Here is a 19,616-nt window from a genome sequence, read left to right on the forward strand (position 1 = left end):
TAAGATAAAAAAAATCTTAAGATTAAAGAGGTGGTCCACTACAGTATCATATTTTTAACTTTAGGTAATGTAATGTAGTTGTGTGAACATAGACAACATCTCTGAATCTAAAACGCTCAAAGTTCAATGCAAAGGGAGACATTGGCTTTTACAGAGTTAGCTTAGCAAAGCCTACAGCAAACAAAGTTTGAGGACTACAAAACTACATCCTGGTCAATGATGTCAAAAACCCTTCAGGTCATGCAGATGCACCCCAAGCAGCAAAAGGGCATGGCTAGAGGCGCTGTAATGTTATAACAGAGGCGCTTCCTGGCGATGTGGAGCTGATATGCGAATCACAGCACATTATGTTAGCTGACCAATAAGAGGCTCTTGAGGGTGGGCCTTTCAGAGGAACTCAGTAATATGACAGTCGTTTTCATGTTAGCAGAGTAGCTGTTGATAATCAAAGTAAGGGCCTACTCACACTATGCTATTTGAACCGTGCCCAGGCGCTGAATCGGGCTCAAGCACGGTTCACTTGGCTGGCCCTGGCCCGGTTGAAAGAGGTGGGCCTGAACGCGGTTTACTTGGGTGTACGTTTGTAGTGCGAGTGCAAAACGCGCCAAAGCCCGAAACTGAAAGCGAGACATGACTTTAAGGGACTGTTTCACATGGATTTATTAATCATTCTTACTGTTCAGTGAACGCAAACTGCCGTAGTTTATTAAAGACGCAAACTCCTTACTTCACGACAGCTGCGCGCCTTCAGCAGACCTCCTCATTCCTGCAGCACGAGGGCTTTATGATTGTTTATGAGCGCCAAAATTGACGGATCTTTTCGGCGAAATATCTGACTGCGTGTCACCGCATCCTTAATGACTGTTTGGCACAATATTTGACTGCATATCAAATGACTGAAGCGATATAACTAGAAAAATCTCCTCTGTGCTGAGCGAGAGCGCTTAATGAACACCGCAGCATCGATGACATAAGCGTGCTCAGGCCCGATTGTAGTGTGAGTGCGGGCCGTCAAGGGAAGACGGGAGGGGGACAAGCGTGCTTTGGCCCGGTTTGAGGCAACTGTACGTAGTGTGAGTACGGCCTAAGATATATGGAAAAAATAATGTGATTTTCTACAAAGAAAGCACACATTGCTTTGGACCCCATAAACACAACCAAGCCTTAAAAATACACTGTGGACCACTCCTTTAAAAATGTTTTTAGGTGAATTTAATTATTATGATTAACCCCTCAAGATGTGCCATCAGGTTTTTCAAGGGGGTCCCACAATGCTTCACAATCACAATATAATAACAGCAAAAGAGCACACACACACATACGCACATAAATCAACACAACGTCCTTGAACAACAACATAATAACACAAACATAAAATGGGAGAAATTAAACAAACAAACCCTTTTTTACACTCACTTCCAATCAGTTTCCATGCAAGAGTAAAATTAAGTTCCAGCTAGCTCGGGTGCTGTTGTTCTTTCAATTACAGTAATTAAGCCTTTTCTCTGTTCCTGGAAGAGACTAATTAAACTCAATGTATAGGTTCAGAGAGGGGACAAATGAACCCAGCTATACTCAGAGGAACCCAGTGACCCCGAAGTTCCCTTCATCTGACAACATCAATGAAGAAAACAATAAAACGGGGGTGAGAAAAGAGGAAGGAGAGAAAGCCTGATATGAAAGGGAAATACAATGAGTGGGAGAAACGGATGGAGGGAAAGTGAGCACCTGTGTGGGACAGACTGCGGTTGAGGGAATGGTTGTTGTTGTCGTTGTGCTGCTGCTCCAAGTCATTAGGAGAAACCATCTGCAGTTCACTCACATCTGCTGCCGAATTTAACACTCCTTCTGGAACCTACAACAGAATACCTTACATTATTTCGACTGCAACATATAGCGGAAATAACACCAAACGACAAAGCTGAATGGTTTTTGGCAGGTTATTATTTGCGAAACGTGAAATAAAATCATTATATTAGGTCATTAAATATTTAATATACTAAAATAAATGTATTATATATGTATTACTTATTCAACATTTTATTTATTACCTTTTTACACCATGCCACCATCTATACATCTCAGAATGTATAATTTATTAAACATTTAAAATGTATACACAGTTGAAGACAAAAGTATGAGCCCTCCTGTGATTTTTGTTTAAATTTGTCAAGTGATGTTTAATAGAGAGATTTTTTTCAACACATTTTAAATAGAAGACTTTTAATAAGTAATTCCTAATAACCTCAAATGACTTCTTTTGTCTTTGCGATGGTGAAAGAGCATAATATTTCACTAGTTATTTAGCAAAACACTTGTATTGAGTTTAAAGTACAATTTAAATGCTCAACTAGGTTTAACTAGGCAAGTAAATTAAGGTTAGATTTAGGTTAATTAGGCAAATCATTGGACAACAGTGGTTAGTTGTGTAATCAGGGAAAAAGTTCTTAAGTGGGCTAATTAGCATATCTGTCAACCCTTCTGTTTTTCCCGGGATTCTCCAGTGTTTTACAATTATTTCGCGCTATCATCCCGTAAAGGTATTTTCCTGTATTTCTACAGTATTGTCAATCTTTCTATTAAGGGTTGCAATCAACATAAAGGGATCTATTTTGATTATTAAGTGCAAAGACTTGTTTTAAAACTATTTCTAAAATCAGTTCTAAATTCCAGCAAACGAATAAATGAACAACAATAAAGTGTGTTAAAGTGTGTTAAATAAAACGAATTGGAGTTCTTTCCAAATACACATGCTATGCCCCATATGGTCTAAAACCTGACAGGTGGGCAAACATAAGCTTGTTTTTAATAAAGCAAATATTAATATGCATGTAATAAATACTACTACTAATAATAATAACATTATAAAAAAGCTAATTGTCATGAATAAACTAAAAAAAGCCCCATCGAGATGAAGAAGGAATGGAGGCGGTGTTTTTATTTATGTAGGCTAGAAAATAATAACTTTTGTAATATTTTAATCCTTTAATTATTTTTCATTTGTAAAGATATGCGTATTGCTTTACATCCTGTGTGTATTAAGCAATGTTTAAGCGAGGCGCACAACTAATGCGCTCTGCGCTAGACTTAAGACCTCATCTAAGCTGGTCTATTGGAAGGAATATTCAATTCAATTTATTTATAAAACACTTTAAAACAACACAGTTGACCAAAGTGCTGACAACAAAGAGTAAAACAAACTTTAAAATACTAAAAAATAAACATAAAATGTCAACATCTCAAGCTGTGAGATGAATATTATATTAATATTCATATTATTATTAAACTATAAGAATATTATAGTTTCTCAAAATAGCAACGCACCAGCAATGCGCCTTAACATGCCTCCTTTTTTTAAACACAACTAACTTTGTCTTAAATAATCATAAATAGTAAGGAAAGCAATTGAATGCTTTCATTATAGATCTGTGCATTTTCAAAGTGACACCTCTGTTATTCAATGTAATCAAATCAAAAATCTAAATGAGAGAATCATTCGCTGCTCTTTCATCATAGAGTTTAAATTATATAGTGATTCAATTTCTTTATGATAGCTATTCATTTTAATAAGCTAAACTGTTTGCTAATTTATTTGCAGCTTTTTCTAATGTATATCATAACGTGTACATCCTTTGTTAATAATAATAATAATAATAATAATAATAATAATAATAATAATAATAATAATAAAACATATTACTGATCGTTTCAACAGCTTATTTACAATGAAATTAATAATAACAGTAATAGTAATTCTGGGATTTTTGGGGGATGGTGGGGTCAATTATTTTTTCACATTCCACTGTTAACAGGTATGCTAATCAGATAGGACTAGATTAGATTAGATTCAACTTGACTATTGTCATTACACATGTACAAGGCAACGGAATGCAGTTTAGGTCTAACCAGGAGTGCAATAGCAGCAAGTGCAAGATATACTGTAGGTATAAGTTGTAAAGTGCAATTATAGAAAAACTATATTTTGATATTTACAGATGAATGTACTAGGAACATTATTTACAAGCTGTATGAACTATGAACAGAGATTTACAACAGATGAATATATGTACAGGTTGCTATTAATAATCAGAGGTATGCAGATAGGTATGTACAATTCAAGATGAACAATATTATTATTAATAAATAATATTGATTAATAATAATAATAATATATTATATTAGTAATATTGATAAATAATATTGAGTTTGTTTGAAAAATGAAACAAAAATGAAAATAAAATTTCACAGGAGGGCATTTACATAATATACAGTAAATTCAACTAAATAAATTTTGCACAAAAACAAATGCAGATATTTAAAAACATATTTAATTTTTTAAAAATATATATTTTTATGTCCAATAAGAAAGATCATTTATGATACATTTTGTCATGTGTCTCAGATTATGTTTTTGTTTTTTTTTACCTCTGAGCTGATGGAAGAGGATGCATTGGCTCCTTTGGCACATAATTTCGGTCTGGATACAACAGAATACAAATAAAGTCATATTATCATATTGCTTTAATCACTGTTAATTGTCATAAAGGGTTCATTTAAATAACTGTTTGCTTCTCCCAACTCACAACACTAAAATATCAGCTACAAAATCTGGTGAGAACTCAAATACCCAAACTTGTTTCTAGTAAATCACTATAATTTTGTAGCAATGAGTTGAAGCGTGAACAGCATATTCATCTGATTTATGCTGCAAAATATACTGGCACTGCATGACCTCTAAAGTCTAGGTCATGAATAGATAATATTAATTTCTTTGTTTGATGAAACTTATAACAGAAAGTAAAACTGGTTCTTCTACAACAGGTAACAGTTGAAAATAATGTTTCATAAACCTTGCCTGTTCAAAATAATCCTAATTAGTAAAACAAACAATAATGCACAACCAAACATAACATTTTACAGTATACATAGGCATTTTTGCTAATTGACTATGCAGCAATGGACTGCTGGATGAAAATATTATTGTGCGTTACCAAAAGTAGCAAAATCCCAGTAAAATAAAATCAAATAAAAAATTTGTAAAATTAAATTATTCGAAAAATTTTCTAAAAATGTAAAATAATGAATGAAATAAAATAGTTGAAAAAAGATCAACATTTTATTACATTTAAAAATTAAATGAAAAAAAGTAATTACATTTAATTAAAATAAACAAATAAAAAGGAAAGAATAACAAAGTTCAAATAAAATAAATAATAAATTCACTTAAAAATTTAATTTAAAAAAATCTAAATCTAATTAAGAAATTGCTTTAAATTATATATAAACGTATATATATATATATATATATATATATATATATATATATATATATATATATATATATATATATATATATACACATATGTATATATAAAATTATTACATTTAATTTTAAATAAATTAAATGAAAAGAAAAGAATGCCAAATAAATAAAATAAAAATATAATTTAATTAAAAAAAGAAAAAGTACTTACATTTAAAATTATTTTTTTTACTAAAAATAAAAAAAATTACATTTAAAATAAAAATGTAAAAAATTACATTTAAAATAAAATTTAATTTAAAAAGAAAAAAGTAATTACATTTAAATAAAAAAAAATAAATCAAAATGAAAATAAAATAAATGAACAAATGCAAAACCAACAAAACTGAAATGTTATTAAAATTTGTAACCCTAGTTTAACTAACTTGTAACTCAAGTTTAAATAAAGGCATTTGAAAAGGTCAAAATGGTAAATAAAATTGGGTTTTTATGTGGTTCAGTAGGTGTCCAAATTCACACTGCTATTCCCACTGAAACCAATGAAGAATGACTTGCATGATACATTTTTTTAAACGTCATGCTTATGTTATATCAAACAATCAGACTATCTTTTTGGACAACTGGTCTCTCGTTTTTTCTGTGCAACCCTTTATTTAAGCTTCTTAAATTACTTCCGCTTTCTTTCTTTTTTTTTCTGTATTGTGTGACTGCACCTTGCTTTTGTGCATTACGTTTAATGCCAGGTGCGGCACCATGACCATGCTCAGGTATGAATGGTGTTTTAACTTCAAAGTGCTTCCGAAAATGGAGAAGAAAGACTTACAAACAATGGAGAAAACGTCCAGCTGTGTCAACAGCATCTCATCAGACTTGCATTGTCACGAACATTGAAGTGTGTGTGTGACATCTGACTTATATTAAAGTGAACTATTGAAAGATTAATTGAAATACTGACAGCCAGACAAACGAAAGGATGTAAAACCCTGAATATGAAGACTTAAGCAAAGGATGACATATTACAAATTATATACAGTTGAAGTCAGAATTATTAGCGCCCTGTTTATTTTTTTCCCCAATTTCTGTTTAATGGAGGGAAGATAGTTTCAGCACATTTCTAAGCATAATAGTTTTAATAACTCATCTCTAATAACTGATTTATTTTATCTTTGCCATGATGACAGTAAATAATATTTTACTTGATATTTTTCAAGACATTTAAAGGCTTAACTAGGTTAATTAGGTCAACTAGGCAGGTTAGGGTAATTAGGCAAGTTATTCTATAACAATGGTTTGTTCTGTAGACTATCGGGGGAAAAAAATTAGCTTAAAGGGGCTAATAATTTTGTCCCAAAAATAGTTTTTTAAAAATTCAAAACTGCTTTAATTCTAGCCGAAATAAAACAAATAAGACTAGAAGAAAAAATATTATCAGACATGCTGTGAAAATTTTCTTGCTCTGTCAAACAACATTTGGGAGCTATCTAAAAAAGAAAAAAATCAATAGGGGGTTAATTATTCTGACTTCAACTGTATAACAATAGAATTACTCATATACAGTGCATCCGGAAAATATTCATAGCGCTTCAATTTTTTCACATTTCTTTTATGTTACAGCCTTATACCAAAATTGATTAAATTCATTTATTTCCTCAAAACTCTACACACAATACCCCATAATGACAATGTAAAAAAAGATTTTTTGAAATTGTTGCAAATGTATTAAAAAAATTTTTAAAAAATAATAATAAAATAAAATAAAAATCACATGTACATAAGTATTCACAGGCTTTGACGTTAAGCTCTAAATTGCGCTCAGGTACATTCTGTTTCCACTGGTCATTCTTGAGATGTTTCAGCAGATTAATTAGAGTTCACCTGTGGTAAATTCAGTTGATTTGAAAGGCATTACATTTTAGAAAACCAGGCACTGCTCATCGCCAGTCTAATACCATCCCTACAGTGAAGCATGGTGGTGGCAGCATCATGCTGTAAGGATGTTTTTCAGCAGCAGGAACTGGAAGACTAGTGAGGATAGAGGGAAGGATGAATGCAGCAATGTACAGAGACATCCTGAATGAAAACCTGCTTCAGAGTGCTCTTGACCTCAGACTGGGGCGACGGTTCATCTTCCAGCAGGACAATAACCCAAAGCACACCACCAAAATATCAATGGAATGGCTTCACAACAACTCGGTGAATGTCCCAGTCAAAGCCCAGACCTAAATCTTATGGAACATCTCTGGAGAGATCTGAAAATGGCTGTACACCGTCGGTTCCCATCCAACCTGATAGAGCTTGAGAGGTACTACAGGGAGGAATGGGCTAAAATTCTCAAAGACAGGTGTTCCAAGCTTGTGGCATCATAATAAAAAAGATCTGAGACTGTAATTGCTGCCAAAGGTGCATCAACAAAGTATTGAGCAAAGGCTGTGAATACTTATGTACATGTGATTTTTCAGGTTGTTTATTTTTGATAAATTTGCAACAATTTTTTCACATAGTCATTATGGGCTATTGTGTGTAGAATTTCACGCTATGTACAGTTAAAGTCAGAATTATTAGCCCCCTTTTGATTTTAATTTTCTTGTTTAAATATTTCCCAAATGATTTTTAACAGAGCAATGAAATTGGCAATGAAAAAGCAATTGAAAGTATTTTTTCTTCTGGAGAAAGTCTTATTTGTTTTATTTCGGCTAGAATAAAAGCTATTAATTTTTTAAAAAACATTTTTGGGACAAAATTATTAGCCCCTTTAAGCACATTTTTTTTTCGATAGTCTTCAGAACAAACCATCATTATACAATAACTTGCCTAATTACCCTAACCTGCCTAGTTCACCGTATCAACCTAGTTAAGCCTTTAAATGTCACTTTAAGCTGTATCCAAGTGTCTTGAAAAATATCTAGTCAAATATTATTTACTGTCATCATGAAAAAGATAAAATAAATCAGTTATTAGAAATAAGTTTTTAAAACTATTATGCTTAGAAATGTGCTGAAACAATCTTCCCAGAACAGAACAGAAATTGGGGAAAAAAATAAACAGGGGCGCTAATAATTTAAGGGGGCTAATAATTCTGACTTCAACTGTATATGTATGTATGTGTGTGTGTGTGTGTCTATATTTTTTTGATATCCCACTTGCAACAGAAAATCTGGGAACTCCCTGTAGACTGATGGCATTTCATGCCATTCAGCCTTGTAATCCTAAAATGTGAGCAAAATGGCCTGTTTTGTCATCACTTTAGACATTGCACCTAAGAATCATTCAAATACTAGTTCTAAAGTGACGTTGGTGAATTAGTAACGGTTTCTGCTGTTCTGACCGTCAGCTGCAGATGTGAACTACTGGAGGAAGAAAGTAGTTCCTCGAACAAAAGGATTGAGACCTTTCATGTTTGATTTTCTTGTTTATATAAACGATTACGCCGTCGAACTTTTGTATAAACACAATATCACACTTGTAGCAGTGCGATACGGCTGTATAATGTCAGCCATATCCCACTGCAACTCTTCTTACATATAATATACATTTTTGCAGTGCACCACAAACAAAATACTGTATTTTCTGTATTCAAAATACAATTTGTTTTCTCTATTTTTAATGAAATCCCAGCAAAGTGCATTTCTTAAAAACAAAAACACATTAAAACACTAATATTTTTTTGTAAATATTGCAATTTGTACAAACATTTTTTTTCTATTTTTACTTATTTTATTATTGCAATCCTTCAGAAATCAAAGTAAATACTAATATTGTGCAGTTTTGGTGCTTATATGAATAATTCCCCAATTAAAGACACAAAGTTAATGGAACACTCATGGTTAAATATGACCGGAAAAATGACATTACATCCATTCTTACCTAAAAATCGCACAGAGGATGCCAGCGAGAGCCACAGCGAATGCGACTGTTCCACTTACTGCACCGAGCAGCGCACTAGTTCTGCTGTCTGAGGTCAACACAGATCTCTGCTGTTCAGTCATGGCTGCTTTTGTTTGATTCTGATAGTGGAAGAGGAGAGCGAATCCACGGCCCCAGTGGGTAGTAGTGATCAGCTCCATGATAACCTCCACCATGTCATCTTCAGAGCCGAAGACCAGCTGGCTGCTCGACGGACGCCTGGATCCGCAGAATCGGGAGGAGAAGGTAATGAGATCAGATATGTAGAGGACATCGTGCGGACAGGCATCCACTAGAGGCGACTGGGTTTCAGGGCTTACAGCTTCATCTGCGTCTGTTTGTGGACTTGTGGAGATAAAGTCTCTGGCTGCTCTTGATGACTGAGATGAAACCGAATTTCTGTCTTCGGCTGGCTGTCCTCTGGATTGCGAAAGAGACGCTTGAGCAGCCGAGGGGGAGTCAGAGAGTATTTTGGCAGAATTGGAAACTTTGGTCATTTCCATTTTGGTGGACTGCTCTTGGATCACCACTTGTTTGACCTCTTCTCTGTGTGTGGATTGGGGCTCCTTTGGACTCGCGAGGCTTTTTGATACCAACGTGCCATCGCCGTTTGGTAACTCTTCCAGGACTGAAGCGGTGGTGAATCTCGAAGGGCTACTGTGACTTTCGAAGACGTCAAAATCAAACATCTCCATGACTAGCTGGTGACCGACAGGCACAAAGAACTGCCATACGCAGTGAGTTCCAGATGAATAGTTGTAAGGGAATCCAGGGGACAGAATGAGGCCCTGAACATCTACAACATCCACCTTGGCTCCACAATCAAAGTAGACCTAAAGAACATTAGATTGGAAAAAAATTTGATTGGATTAGGTTGAAAGCAGTATTGATACAAGATCAATTATGACTACAAATACAACTACACTGCGTTCTTGTCAAAAAAAAATTGTCAAATATATTTTATTTGGTCATTTGCACTTAAACTAACAAAAGAAATGAACATCCCAGCCTGTAAATATACATTCATTCATTCATTTTTCTTCGGTTTAGTCCCTTTATTCATCAGGGGTCGCAACAGCAGAATGAACCGCCAACTTATCGAGCATATGTTTTACACATCAGATGCCTTTCTAACTGTAACACAGTACTGTAAAACATCTATTCACACACACACATACTCTATGGCCAAATTAGTTTGTTCAATTCACCTATAGAGCATGTCTTTGGACTTGTGGGGGAAACCGGAGCACCCGGAGGACGCCCAAGCGAACACGATTTGTTCTGCAGTGGGTAGCGCTGTCACCTCACAGCAAGAAGGTCACTGGTTCGAGCCTCGGCTGGCTCAGTTAGCATTTCTGTGTAGAGTTTGCATGTTCTCCCTGTGTTGGCGTGGGTTTCCTCTGGGTTCTCCGGTTTCCCCCACTAGTCCAAAGACATGCGCTACAGGTGAATTGGGTACGCTAAATTGTCCGTAGTGTATGAGTGTGAATGAGTGTGTATAAATGTTTCCCAGTGATGGGTTGCAGCTAGAAGGGCATCCGTTGCATAAAACATATGCAGGAAAGGTTGGCGGTTCAGTCCGCTGTGGCGACCCCTGATTATTAAAAGGACGAAGCCAAAAAGAAAATGAATGAATAAATGAATTATTATTATTTGTATCATAAGTGGCACAGTGGATAATAGGTTAACATTGTCGCATCATAGCAAGAAGGTCGCTGGTTCGAGTCCTGGCTGAGTTGATTGACGTTTCTGGAGTTTGCATGTTCTCCACGTGTTCACGTAGGTTTCCTCCAGGTGCTCCGGTTTCCCCCACAGTCCAAAACTGAATTGGCAATAGTGTATGAGTTTGTGTGTGATTGAGAGTCTATGGGTGTTTTCCAGTAATGGGTTGTGGCTGGAAGTTGGTGGTTGGCGCAGGGCAACCTCTGAAATACAGACTAAGCCAAAGAAAAATAAATAAATGAATAAATTATTATAATTGTTGTTCTCAATGCCTATGGCCATTGGCTGGTATTTAAAAAAAACTGGATGAATGTTCAATCTGTATAAAGTTGTTGCAGTCCCTATAACACAGTAGAAAAGAATGTGACATTTGTGACCCCGGACATCAATACCACTCACACACTCTCACACATATACACATACACACACTCTCACACATACACATACACATACATACATACACACATACACATGCACACACGCACGCACACACGCACGCACGCACGCACGCACACATTATTTATATTTATATTTATGTATACATCACATGAAAGCTAAATAAATAAGCTTTCCATTTATATCTACTTATGATAATAAGTAGACATAGGATAGGATAATATTTGGCTGAGATATAAAATCTGAGGGTTCAAAAAAAAACTTTGTCTAAACAAAGAGCTTAGCAATGCATATTAGTAATCAAACATTATATTGTGATGTATTTTCATTAGGACACTTACAAAATGTCTTGATGGACCATGATCTTAACTTAATATTTTCATGATTTTTGGCATTAAGAAAAAAATCCATAATTTTGACCCATACAATGTATTTTTGGCAATTGCGAAAAATATACTTTTAAGATCACATTTAGGGAATAACCATCAAAACAAACAAAACATTTCTACATTCACTGGAAATAAAATTGCCCTGTCGTGACTTATTGCATGGTGCCTGTGATGAGAGGTGCTTTGAAATCGTGGCAGCTCATTTAAAGACAGCTTTGCGTGTTAGCAAAGGAAAGATTTAAAGATCATAAACTGGAAATTTCTGCACCACTTGAACTAGATTAAGATAAACATGCACAACAATATAATACTACTGGAATATCAGTAGACTGTTCAAGGTAATTCTTCCCAGAACCTGCACTCCAGGGGTTAGTGCTACAGTCCTAACAACACATCTTAATAGGCAGTGTTAGTTGTAGCGCTGAAAGTTCAATTGGATGGCTCAAGTTCAGCAACCCAACAGAAAAGTTTTTGATGCTGCTCTGGTTCGTTCAAAGCAACATTAAACATCAGTAAACAATTTTGGCCGCCGTCGCTAGGTCATTAGATGCGAGGAAAATAATGTAAAGCATTACCCAGCTTTATCGCTTCAGCTCAATAACAACAGACAGCTGTAAAAGAAACCCACGGCGCAACAAAACTAATGTTCTGTTCAGAAAATTAGCTTCGGTTTGCCTCCACCAAACCTGAACTATTCAACCCTTCCTTCTTCATCAGGGTATCAAAGCCTGATATGCTGGCTGCTTTGCTAACCCCAGGGAGGTATTCCTTCAGACATGCTGTTCCTAATATCTCACAGGTGTGGAGGATGAGGGGACCACGGTATAATTGAAGGCATATGTGAATCAGGGCTAGACCACTCTGAACCAGACCTTGGCAGGGGCCTGTTTGTTTATTGGGCTTCCTGTTGGCACTGGTTCTGGACTGTGGGAGGGAATGAAAGAACTGCAAGAGCTCAGCAGCCCCAGACAGGTAACAAGCCTAGCCCCAAGTGACTGCATTATGAGAGACAAAAAGTTAAATTAAAGTCTAGAAGAAATCAATATTGTGTCGGAGGAGTTTCTAAAAACACATTTCTCGCAAGCGGCAACATCCAGCTTTCCCTCATGAAGCTAATATGCAAGTAACTGAAACGGCATTTCAACGAAGTTCCGCTAGGTCTGGCTCCAAAATAGAACACATTTCTATTGACTACAATGTTAAATTGGCTAACTTGACAGCAAAAAAAATGGTGCTTACAGCCTGGTACAAAAAGAAACAATGTTGGTGTAAATAGCTAATATTACTCTTCATGACAACTGTGAAGGGGTGACATTTTTTTTTAGAACTTATCCGTTTCATTTATATTAAGTTATTTTAAGTCTGCATATAGGGCCTGACCACTTGAGTGACAGCTAAGGCCGTACTCACACTAGGTACAGTTGCCTCGAACCGGGCCAAAGCACGCTTGTCCCACCTCCCGTCTCCCCCGACGGCCCGCGCTCACACCACAAACGGGCTTCAGCACACTTACGTCATCGCTGCTGCGCTGTTCAGTGAGAAGCACTCTCTCACTCAGCAGCACAGTGGAGATTTCTCTAGTTATATCGTTTCAGTCGTTTGATATGCCGTCAAATATTTCGCCAAACAGTCATTAGGGATGCGGGGACACGCAGTCAGATATTTCGCCGAACAGATCCGGCACTTTTGGCGCTCATAAACAATCATAAAGCCCTCGTGCTGCAGGAATGAGGAGGTCTGCTGAAGGCGCGCAGCTGTCGTGAAGTGAGGAGTTTGCGCCTTTAATAAACTACGGCAGTTTGCGTTCACTGAACAGTAAGAATGATTATTAATCCATATGAAACAGTCCCTTAAAAGTCACGTCTCGCTTTCAGTTTCGGGCTTTGGCGCATTTTGCACTCACACACAAGCGTACCCAAGTGAACCGCGCTCAGGCACACCTCTTCCAACCGGGCCAGGGCCGGCCAAGTGAACCGTGCTTGAGCCCGATTCAGCGCACTCACACTTCTCAAACGATCCGGGAAACGGGCCTGGGCACGGTACGGATGGCATAGTGCGAGTAGGCCCTAAGTCTCGCTGCTCGCCATCACGTTACCTCAGCTGATTCCAGCTGATTAGCTGCTGAACTCGGCATATACATTGTATTTTGTTTCGTTTTATGTGGTCAATTGCCTTTTGGAACTATGTCCAACAATTATCACATAATATGGCATGCTGTGTGCACTTAACCGTGGCCAGTTGAGTGAAATTTTTATACAGTTGAAGTCAGAATTATTAGCCCCCCTTAGATTTTTTTTTCTCTTTTTAATATTTCCTAAATGATGTTTGACAGACCAAGAAAAGTTTTACAGTATGTCTGATAATAATTTTTCTTCTGGAGAAAGTCTTATTTATTTTATTTTGACTAGAATAAAAGCAGTTTTTTATTATTTAAAACCCATTTAAAGGACAAAATTATTAGCCCCTTTAAGCTTTATATTTTTTCAATTGTCTACAGAACAAACAATCGTTATACAATAACTAGCCTAATTACCCTAATCTGCCTAGTTAACCTAATTAACCTAGTTAAGCCTTTAAATGTCACTTTAAGCTGTATAGTAGTGTCTTGAAAAATATCTAATAAATATTATTTACTGTCATCATGGCAAAAATAAAATAAATCAGTTATCAGAAATGAGTTATTAAAACTATTATGTTTAGAAATGTGTTGAAAAAATCTTCTCTCCATTAACAGAAATTGGGGAAAAAAGTAAACAGATGGCATAATAATTCAGAGGGGCTAATAATTCTGACTTCAACAGTATAGCATATCTATAAATGTATTTATTATATTAAAGATGATTTATCATTTCTAACTTTCTTTAGAACTCGAATCAGAAATCCCAAGTCTCCCGGACGTTCCGTGTCTCAAATACGTAGTGCACCCCACTTCACCGCTTCCTCCCCGCTCTTCAGATACGTCGCGCACATCTCCCGCAAATCTCCCCTTTTAGTCTCCCCTAAAAAAATTAATTTTCCCAACTTTAGATGTCTGCTTGAATGCACTTCAGAATCTGACAGATTGATTAGCTGTAGGCTAAAGAACAGTCATCTGAAACGTTGTCATACAGTCTTATGCCTGGATTTCATAAATAGCCTTGCATTTACTAACACAAACTATATTTGAAGTGTTTGGAAGTAATATTTGTACATATTACATGTACATATTTGTACATATAAGAAAAAGTACATATTTGTTACGGCCACTTAATATAAAGTGGGACCGGCATCTGTATCTCCATTTGAGCTCCACCTCTTGGCCTTTTTTTTGGTTACCCCAGGTTGGTACGATGATGTGCAAACAAAATGGCAACAGTTGGCCACATCCACTTTTAGCTTCATTTGCACTCTTGAATAACTTGTGGGTGATGAAACGGATACCACCAGGGCCGGATTAACATAAGGGCTAGGTGGGGCTAAAGCCCCAGGGCCCACGGAAGAAGGGGGCCCTTGATTGGCTGAAGAATTCATTTGCGCTATGATGCGGGAAACGCCTCTTTGAATTATGCTTCTCTCATCAATAATGTGAAGTATTCCTTTCGGTCCGCTGCTTTTCAAAAACAGCGACACCGGTGCTAAACTGGGGCTCAGAGTGGCTGTAGCCCAATCAGAAAATTGAATAGCCCTGTTTTAGTCACCCTGGTCATCAGATGTCCCAATTTTCTCAGGACAGTCCCTTATTTTGGCACTACCGCAAGAACCCTTCAGTAATCTAACCAAGATTCTCTGGAACAAAAAAAAAAATTCAAACAGTCTTCATCATTATTACACTTGTATATGTAGTAACAAAAGCTGGAATGGGCGGAATCATGCTGAATGGACTCATAAATAAAGCCCTGTCTCGGCCGTGCGTCGGTTACAGCTGGATTCAATCCGGTGCGCACCCGCACAATCCTTCCATCACACAAAAAACCAAGACAGTGTGAAAACAAATCAAATACCCTTCGCAAGCAGTTATCAAAATATGCATCGTTGCGAAGTACTGTATCTATCTTAAGTACATACTTTGTTATGCTTTACAGTGAGTCTAACTGAACCAGTTAGAAAGCAAACTTTTTTTAAATGAATGTTATTTTGCCCCTTTTAATGAAATATTGGTGCTAGCTTTGATTAGACAATAAATCTGATGAAAAATATATATAAATGAAAAATATATATTAAATTATATAAGCATGCTAGCCTACTGTAACTCAGATAACCACAATAAGCTATTTTGGATCTTAGAAACATGGATCTTCAAGATATTATATCATTAGGGATTTATGGTCAGCTGTGGTTCTAAAGAAATGTTTTAAAGGTAAAGTATTTACCTGTTTAAAGTATTTATTATAAAGCAATTCCATTTAGGAAGTACTGCAAATGTTTTTTTTTGTTTTTTTTTGCTGATTTTTGCAGCCTGTTTGAACTTGAAAATTCATATTATGTTATTACTTAATTTTTTATACTTGCAGGCCTATTTTAATAAAATAGAAAAAATACATAATAATCAAACATAAATAAAATGGTGGAAAATTTGCAATGACAATAACAACAACAATGTGGGTTTCCTCTGGGTATATATGTGAGATTGATAACTGCAGCCAAAAGAGGTTTTACAGATTTACTGTCCTGTCCATGATGCTCCTGATTGGCTGTAGATCATTGTCAATCAATCTCCTACGTGTCTCCTGTACATTACAGAATGTGTTCAGCTTTCCAAATTCACATAAATCTCATAACATAAGTTTCAACAAGGATGGCAAAAGGGTTGTAACTGTCCGCAGCAAGACAATCGCAAAGGGGATCGCACACCAGATGTAATATAGGTTTTTATCAGTGTACGCACACTGCTGTCTGTGGTGCCCAGCAATGACTCAGGACACTGTTCATATTTCTGCCGTGCCACAGAATGCCATCTGAATGGTTTCATTTTAAATAACATAACAACGAATGTGCACATCCAGAGTGCATTACCTCTGTCATGCATGCGACGCATACTGTGTCTCCTTTGTCACACACACTACAGGTCTTTCAGTCACTGCTAAGGTTGATGAGCGAATCAGATGTGTTTGCTTAAGGAGACATGGTAAATGTGCAGAGCTGGTGGTCCTCTAGGAACTGGTTGAGAAACACTGCATAAGGGTACATTTAGATGGCATTGTTTTCAGATAAAAATGATTTAAACATGCATTTTAGTCAGGGGAAATTTCAAAAAGTATGCAAAAAACATCCATTTTAGAGCTACTTTTTATAGCCAAGCTTAGGCAGCGTTTGAGAAAAAATGATTTTAAAAAGAATTGTGATAACATTAAGTAATTGATTCGCAGAAAACCCATTAGGTCAAAGTCTAATCAAGTCCAAAAGTTTAGCAATTTGTCCTGATTCCACCCTAAATGGTGTGCTGTAATCTGGTTACTGTTGCTGTTGTTGTCTTTCCTTTTCAGCTGGCATTAACAGAGAGGAAACAATGTCAACTAATAGCCAATGTTATCCATTTAGGAGATGTTTTAGGCTACTGCTGTTTTTTTACGATTAACTAAAGGGTAAAGTTGGCAGTCAGCATCCACTTTGTGTTTCCAGAAGTTATGGGCTCAAATAACTTCAAAGTCTTACTTCAATAATGACTCAACTGGTTGCACACTCTCTTTTAGATTTGGCTTGATTCTAATATGCAACACCTTTTCCAAACCCATTTAATTCCTGATGGATAAGTCACCCTACATTTTTTACACTGACTGTTCAGTTTCATGTAAAACTATTGGTGTAACGGATCACAAATCTCATGGTTCGGATCACAGTATAGTTTTTATATCTCATAGTTTTTTTTTTAGACACGAATTGGACCATTTTTTGGATTAGCGGAAAAGGGGAGGAGACAAATGTCAATTCCTTTACATTTATTACAAAAACAATACTGCAAAACACTTTTAGCTTTAACAAAAATTACTTAGAATCTGTCATTTTATTAAAAATAAAATGAACAAATAATCAGCTAAATAAAAATAAATAGTAAAATATTCGGAACTGAAAAATTCACTGCTACTACTGTTGCTGAGAACACTAAATGTAGAAATCTAACAATATAATTTGTACAACCCATTTTTATTTTTAGTCTCATTTTCAATAAATGATTAATTAATTCACTCATAAAACTTTATGTTTCAATGTTCGATGATCATTTTTGAAGAATTATTTAGTGGCATATTTTAATGGTTGATTGTCGCCACCTACTAGCTAAATAATGTAATTGCTGCCTACAATTTTATTTTTGAGCGTCGTTAAATGCTTATGACGGTGATTTTAATCTTTACCATAAACGTCAGTGGTTTTATCTAAACTATAAACTATTATACTAGTACTTCTGTGTTTTTTGACTGTTTATAATCCAAGCACTAAATCTCTTTCTTGATTTTTGTTTTTCAATTACAGATTTAAATGCAGCGATTCAAAAGATTAAGAAACATAAGCAAATCACCGTCATTTACAATTTATGTTGCGTGGGTGTTGCGATCCTGATCTTTTAATGATTAATCGTGCAGCTTACACTGAAAGCATTAATGCAGGCTAAACAATTAATGACAGAAAACACCTTTAATGAAACCCACTACATCCCGAATAACCTTCCATAACATCTTCCATTATCATTATATTTTATTGGAAAGCCTAAATGCTTTCATACATGTGATTTGAATGACGCGAGAGGCGATCTCTCTCTGATCGTTATAAATTTAGGATTAATCTACCAGTAAAAATATATAATAATCCACGGGTCACGTGTGTTCAGAACTGTGGGTTGTGATCCATCCTAATCACGGATCAAATGTGATACGTTACACGCCTACATAAAACCGTGTCATAGAGCAGAAGTAAAGTGGGGTATGAAACTCAGAAGGAATAGTTAACCCAAAAATCTAATTCTGTTAATAATTACTTTCCCTTATGTCATTCCAATCCCCTGAGGCCTTTGTTCATCTTCAGAACAGAATTTAAGACTTTTTAGATGGAATCAGAGAGCTCTCGTCAGAGCGATCCAGATGCTCAAAGTCCAGAAAAGGAGCCAAAAATAGTCAAAACATTCCATGTGACTTCAGTGTTTAAACTGTAATCATACTACTGTAAGAGCATTACTGGGTCAACAAAAAAAAATTGATGTTTTCCTCATCAGATTCCATATTTAATGCAGGCAATATGCCTCTTATGGCTGTGCTGCTTGCTTACTTTAATGGAAAATACATTGCACTGGTCAATGTAAACACTAGTAGATGCAATCGTCCTGGCCAAATCGGCCCACTGGCCTCTGTCCATCATGGCCTCCTAACCCTCCCCATATCATAACTGGCTTTCTCGCTCCACCAATCAGCTGGTGTGTGGTGTGCTGTCTGGCGCAAAATGGCTGCCGTCACGTCATTCAATTGGATGCTGCACACTGGTGGTCGATGAGGAGATTCCCCCCATTGTGTAAAGCGCTTTGCATGCCCAGAAAATGTAAATGTAAAATATAAATGTAAAAAAATATTATTATTATTATTATTATTATTATTATTATTATTATTATTACATTTACATTTACATTTAGTCATTTAGCAGACGCTTTTATCCAAAGCGACTTACAAATGAGGACAAGGAAGCAATTTACACAACTAAGAGCAACAATGAATAAGTACTAAAGGCAAGTTTCAGGTCTGTAAAGTCTAAGAAGGGAAGTGTTAGTAGTTTTTTTTTTTTTTTTTTTTTTTTTCTTTCTTTTTTTTTTTTTTTGTACAATTAGTGTGATATTCAAAGAGGCAATTGCAGATTAGGAAGGGAAGTGGAGACTAAATAGTTGAGTTTTTAGTCGTTTCTTGAAAATAGCGAGTGACTCTGCTGTTCTGATGCAGTTAGGGAGTTCATTCCACCAACTGGGCAGATTGAGCGTGAGCGTTCGC

General features: G+C 35.9%; 1 protein-coding gene across 1 annotated transcript in view; it reads right to left on the reverse strand.

Moving 5' to 3' along the window:
• si:dkey-112e17.1 overlaps positions 1–19,616 on the reverse strand; it is a 68,680-nt gene that overhangs the window by 14,050 nt on the left and 35,014 nt on the right. The window contains exons 2-4 of the mRNA XM_087253358.1: positions 9,128–9,999; positions 4,426–4,477; positions 1,729–1,855 (exon numbers count right to left, since the gene is read on the reverse strand). Coding sequence (XP_087109484.1) covers positions 1,729–1,855; positions 4,426–4,477; positions 9,128–9,999 — 1,051 coding nt within the window. The remainder of the gene's footprint in view (positions 1–1,728; positions 1,856–4,425; positions 4,478–9,127; positions 10,000–19,616) is intronic.

Source organism: Danio rerio, chromosome 5, assembly GCF_052040795.2.
Source record: "Danio rerio strain M-AB ecotype USA chromosome 5, GRCz13ab, whole genome shotgun sequence".
Classification (NCBI taxonomy): Eukaryota; Metazoa; Chordata; class Actinopteri; order Cypriniformes; family Danionidae; genus Danio; species Danio rerio.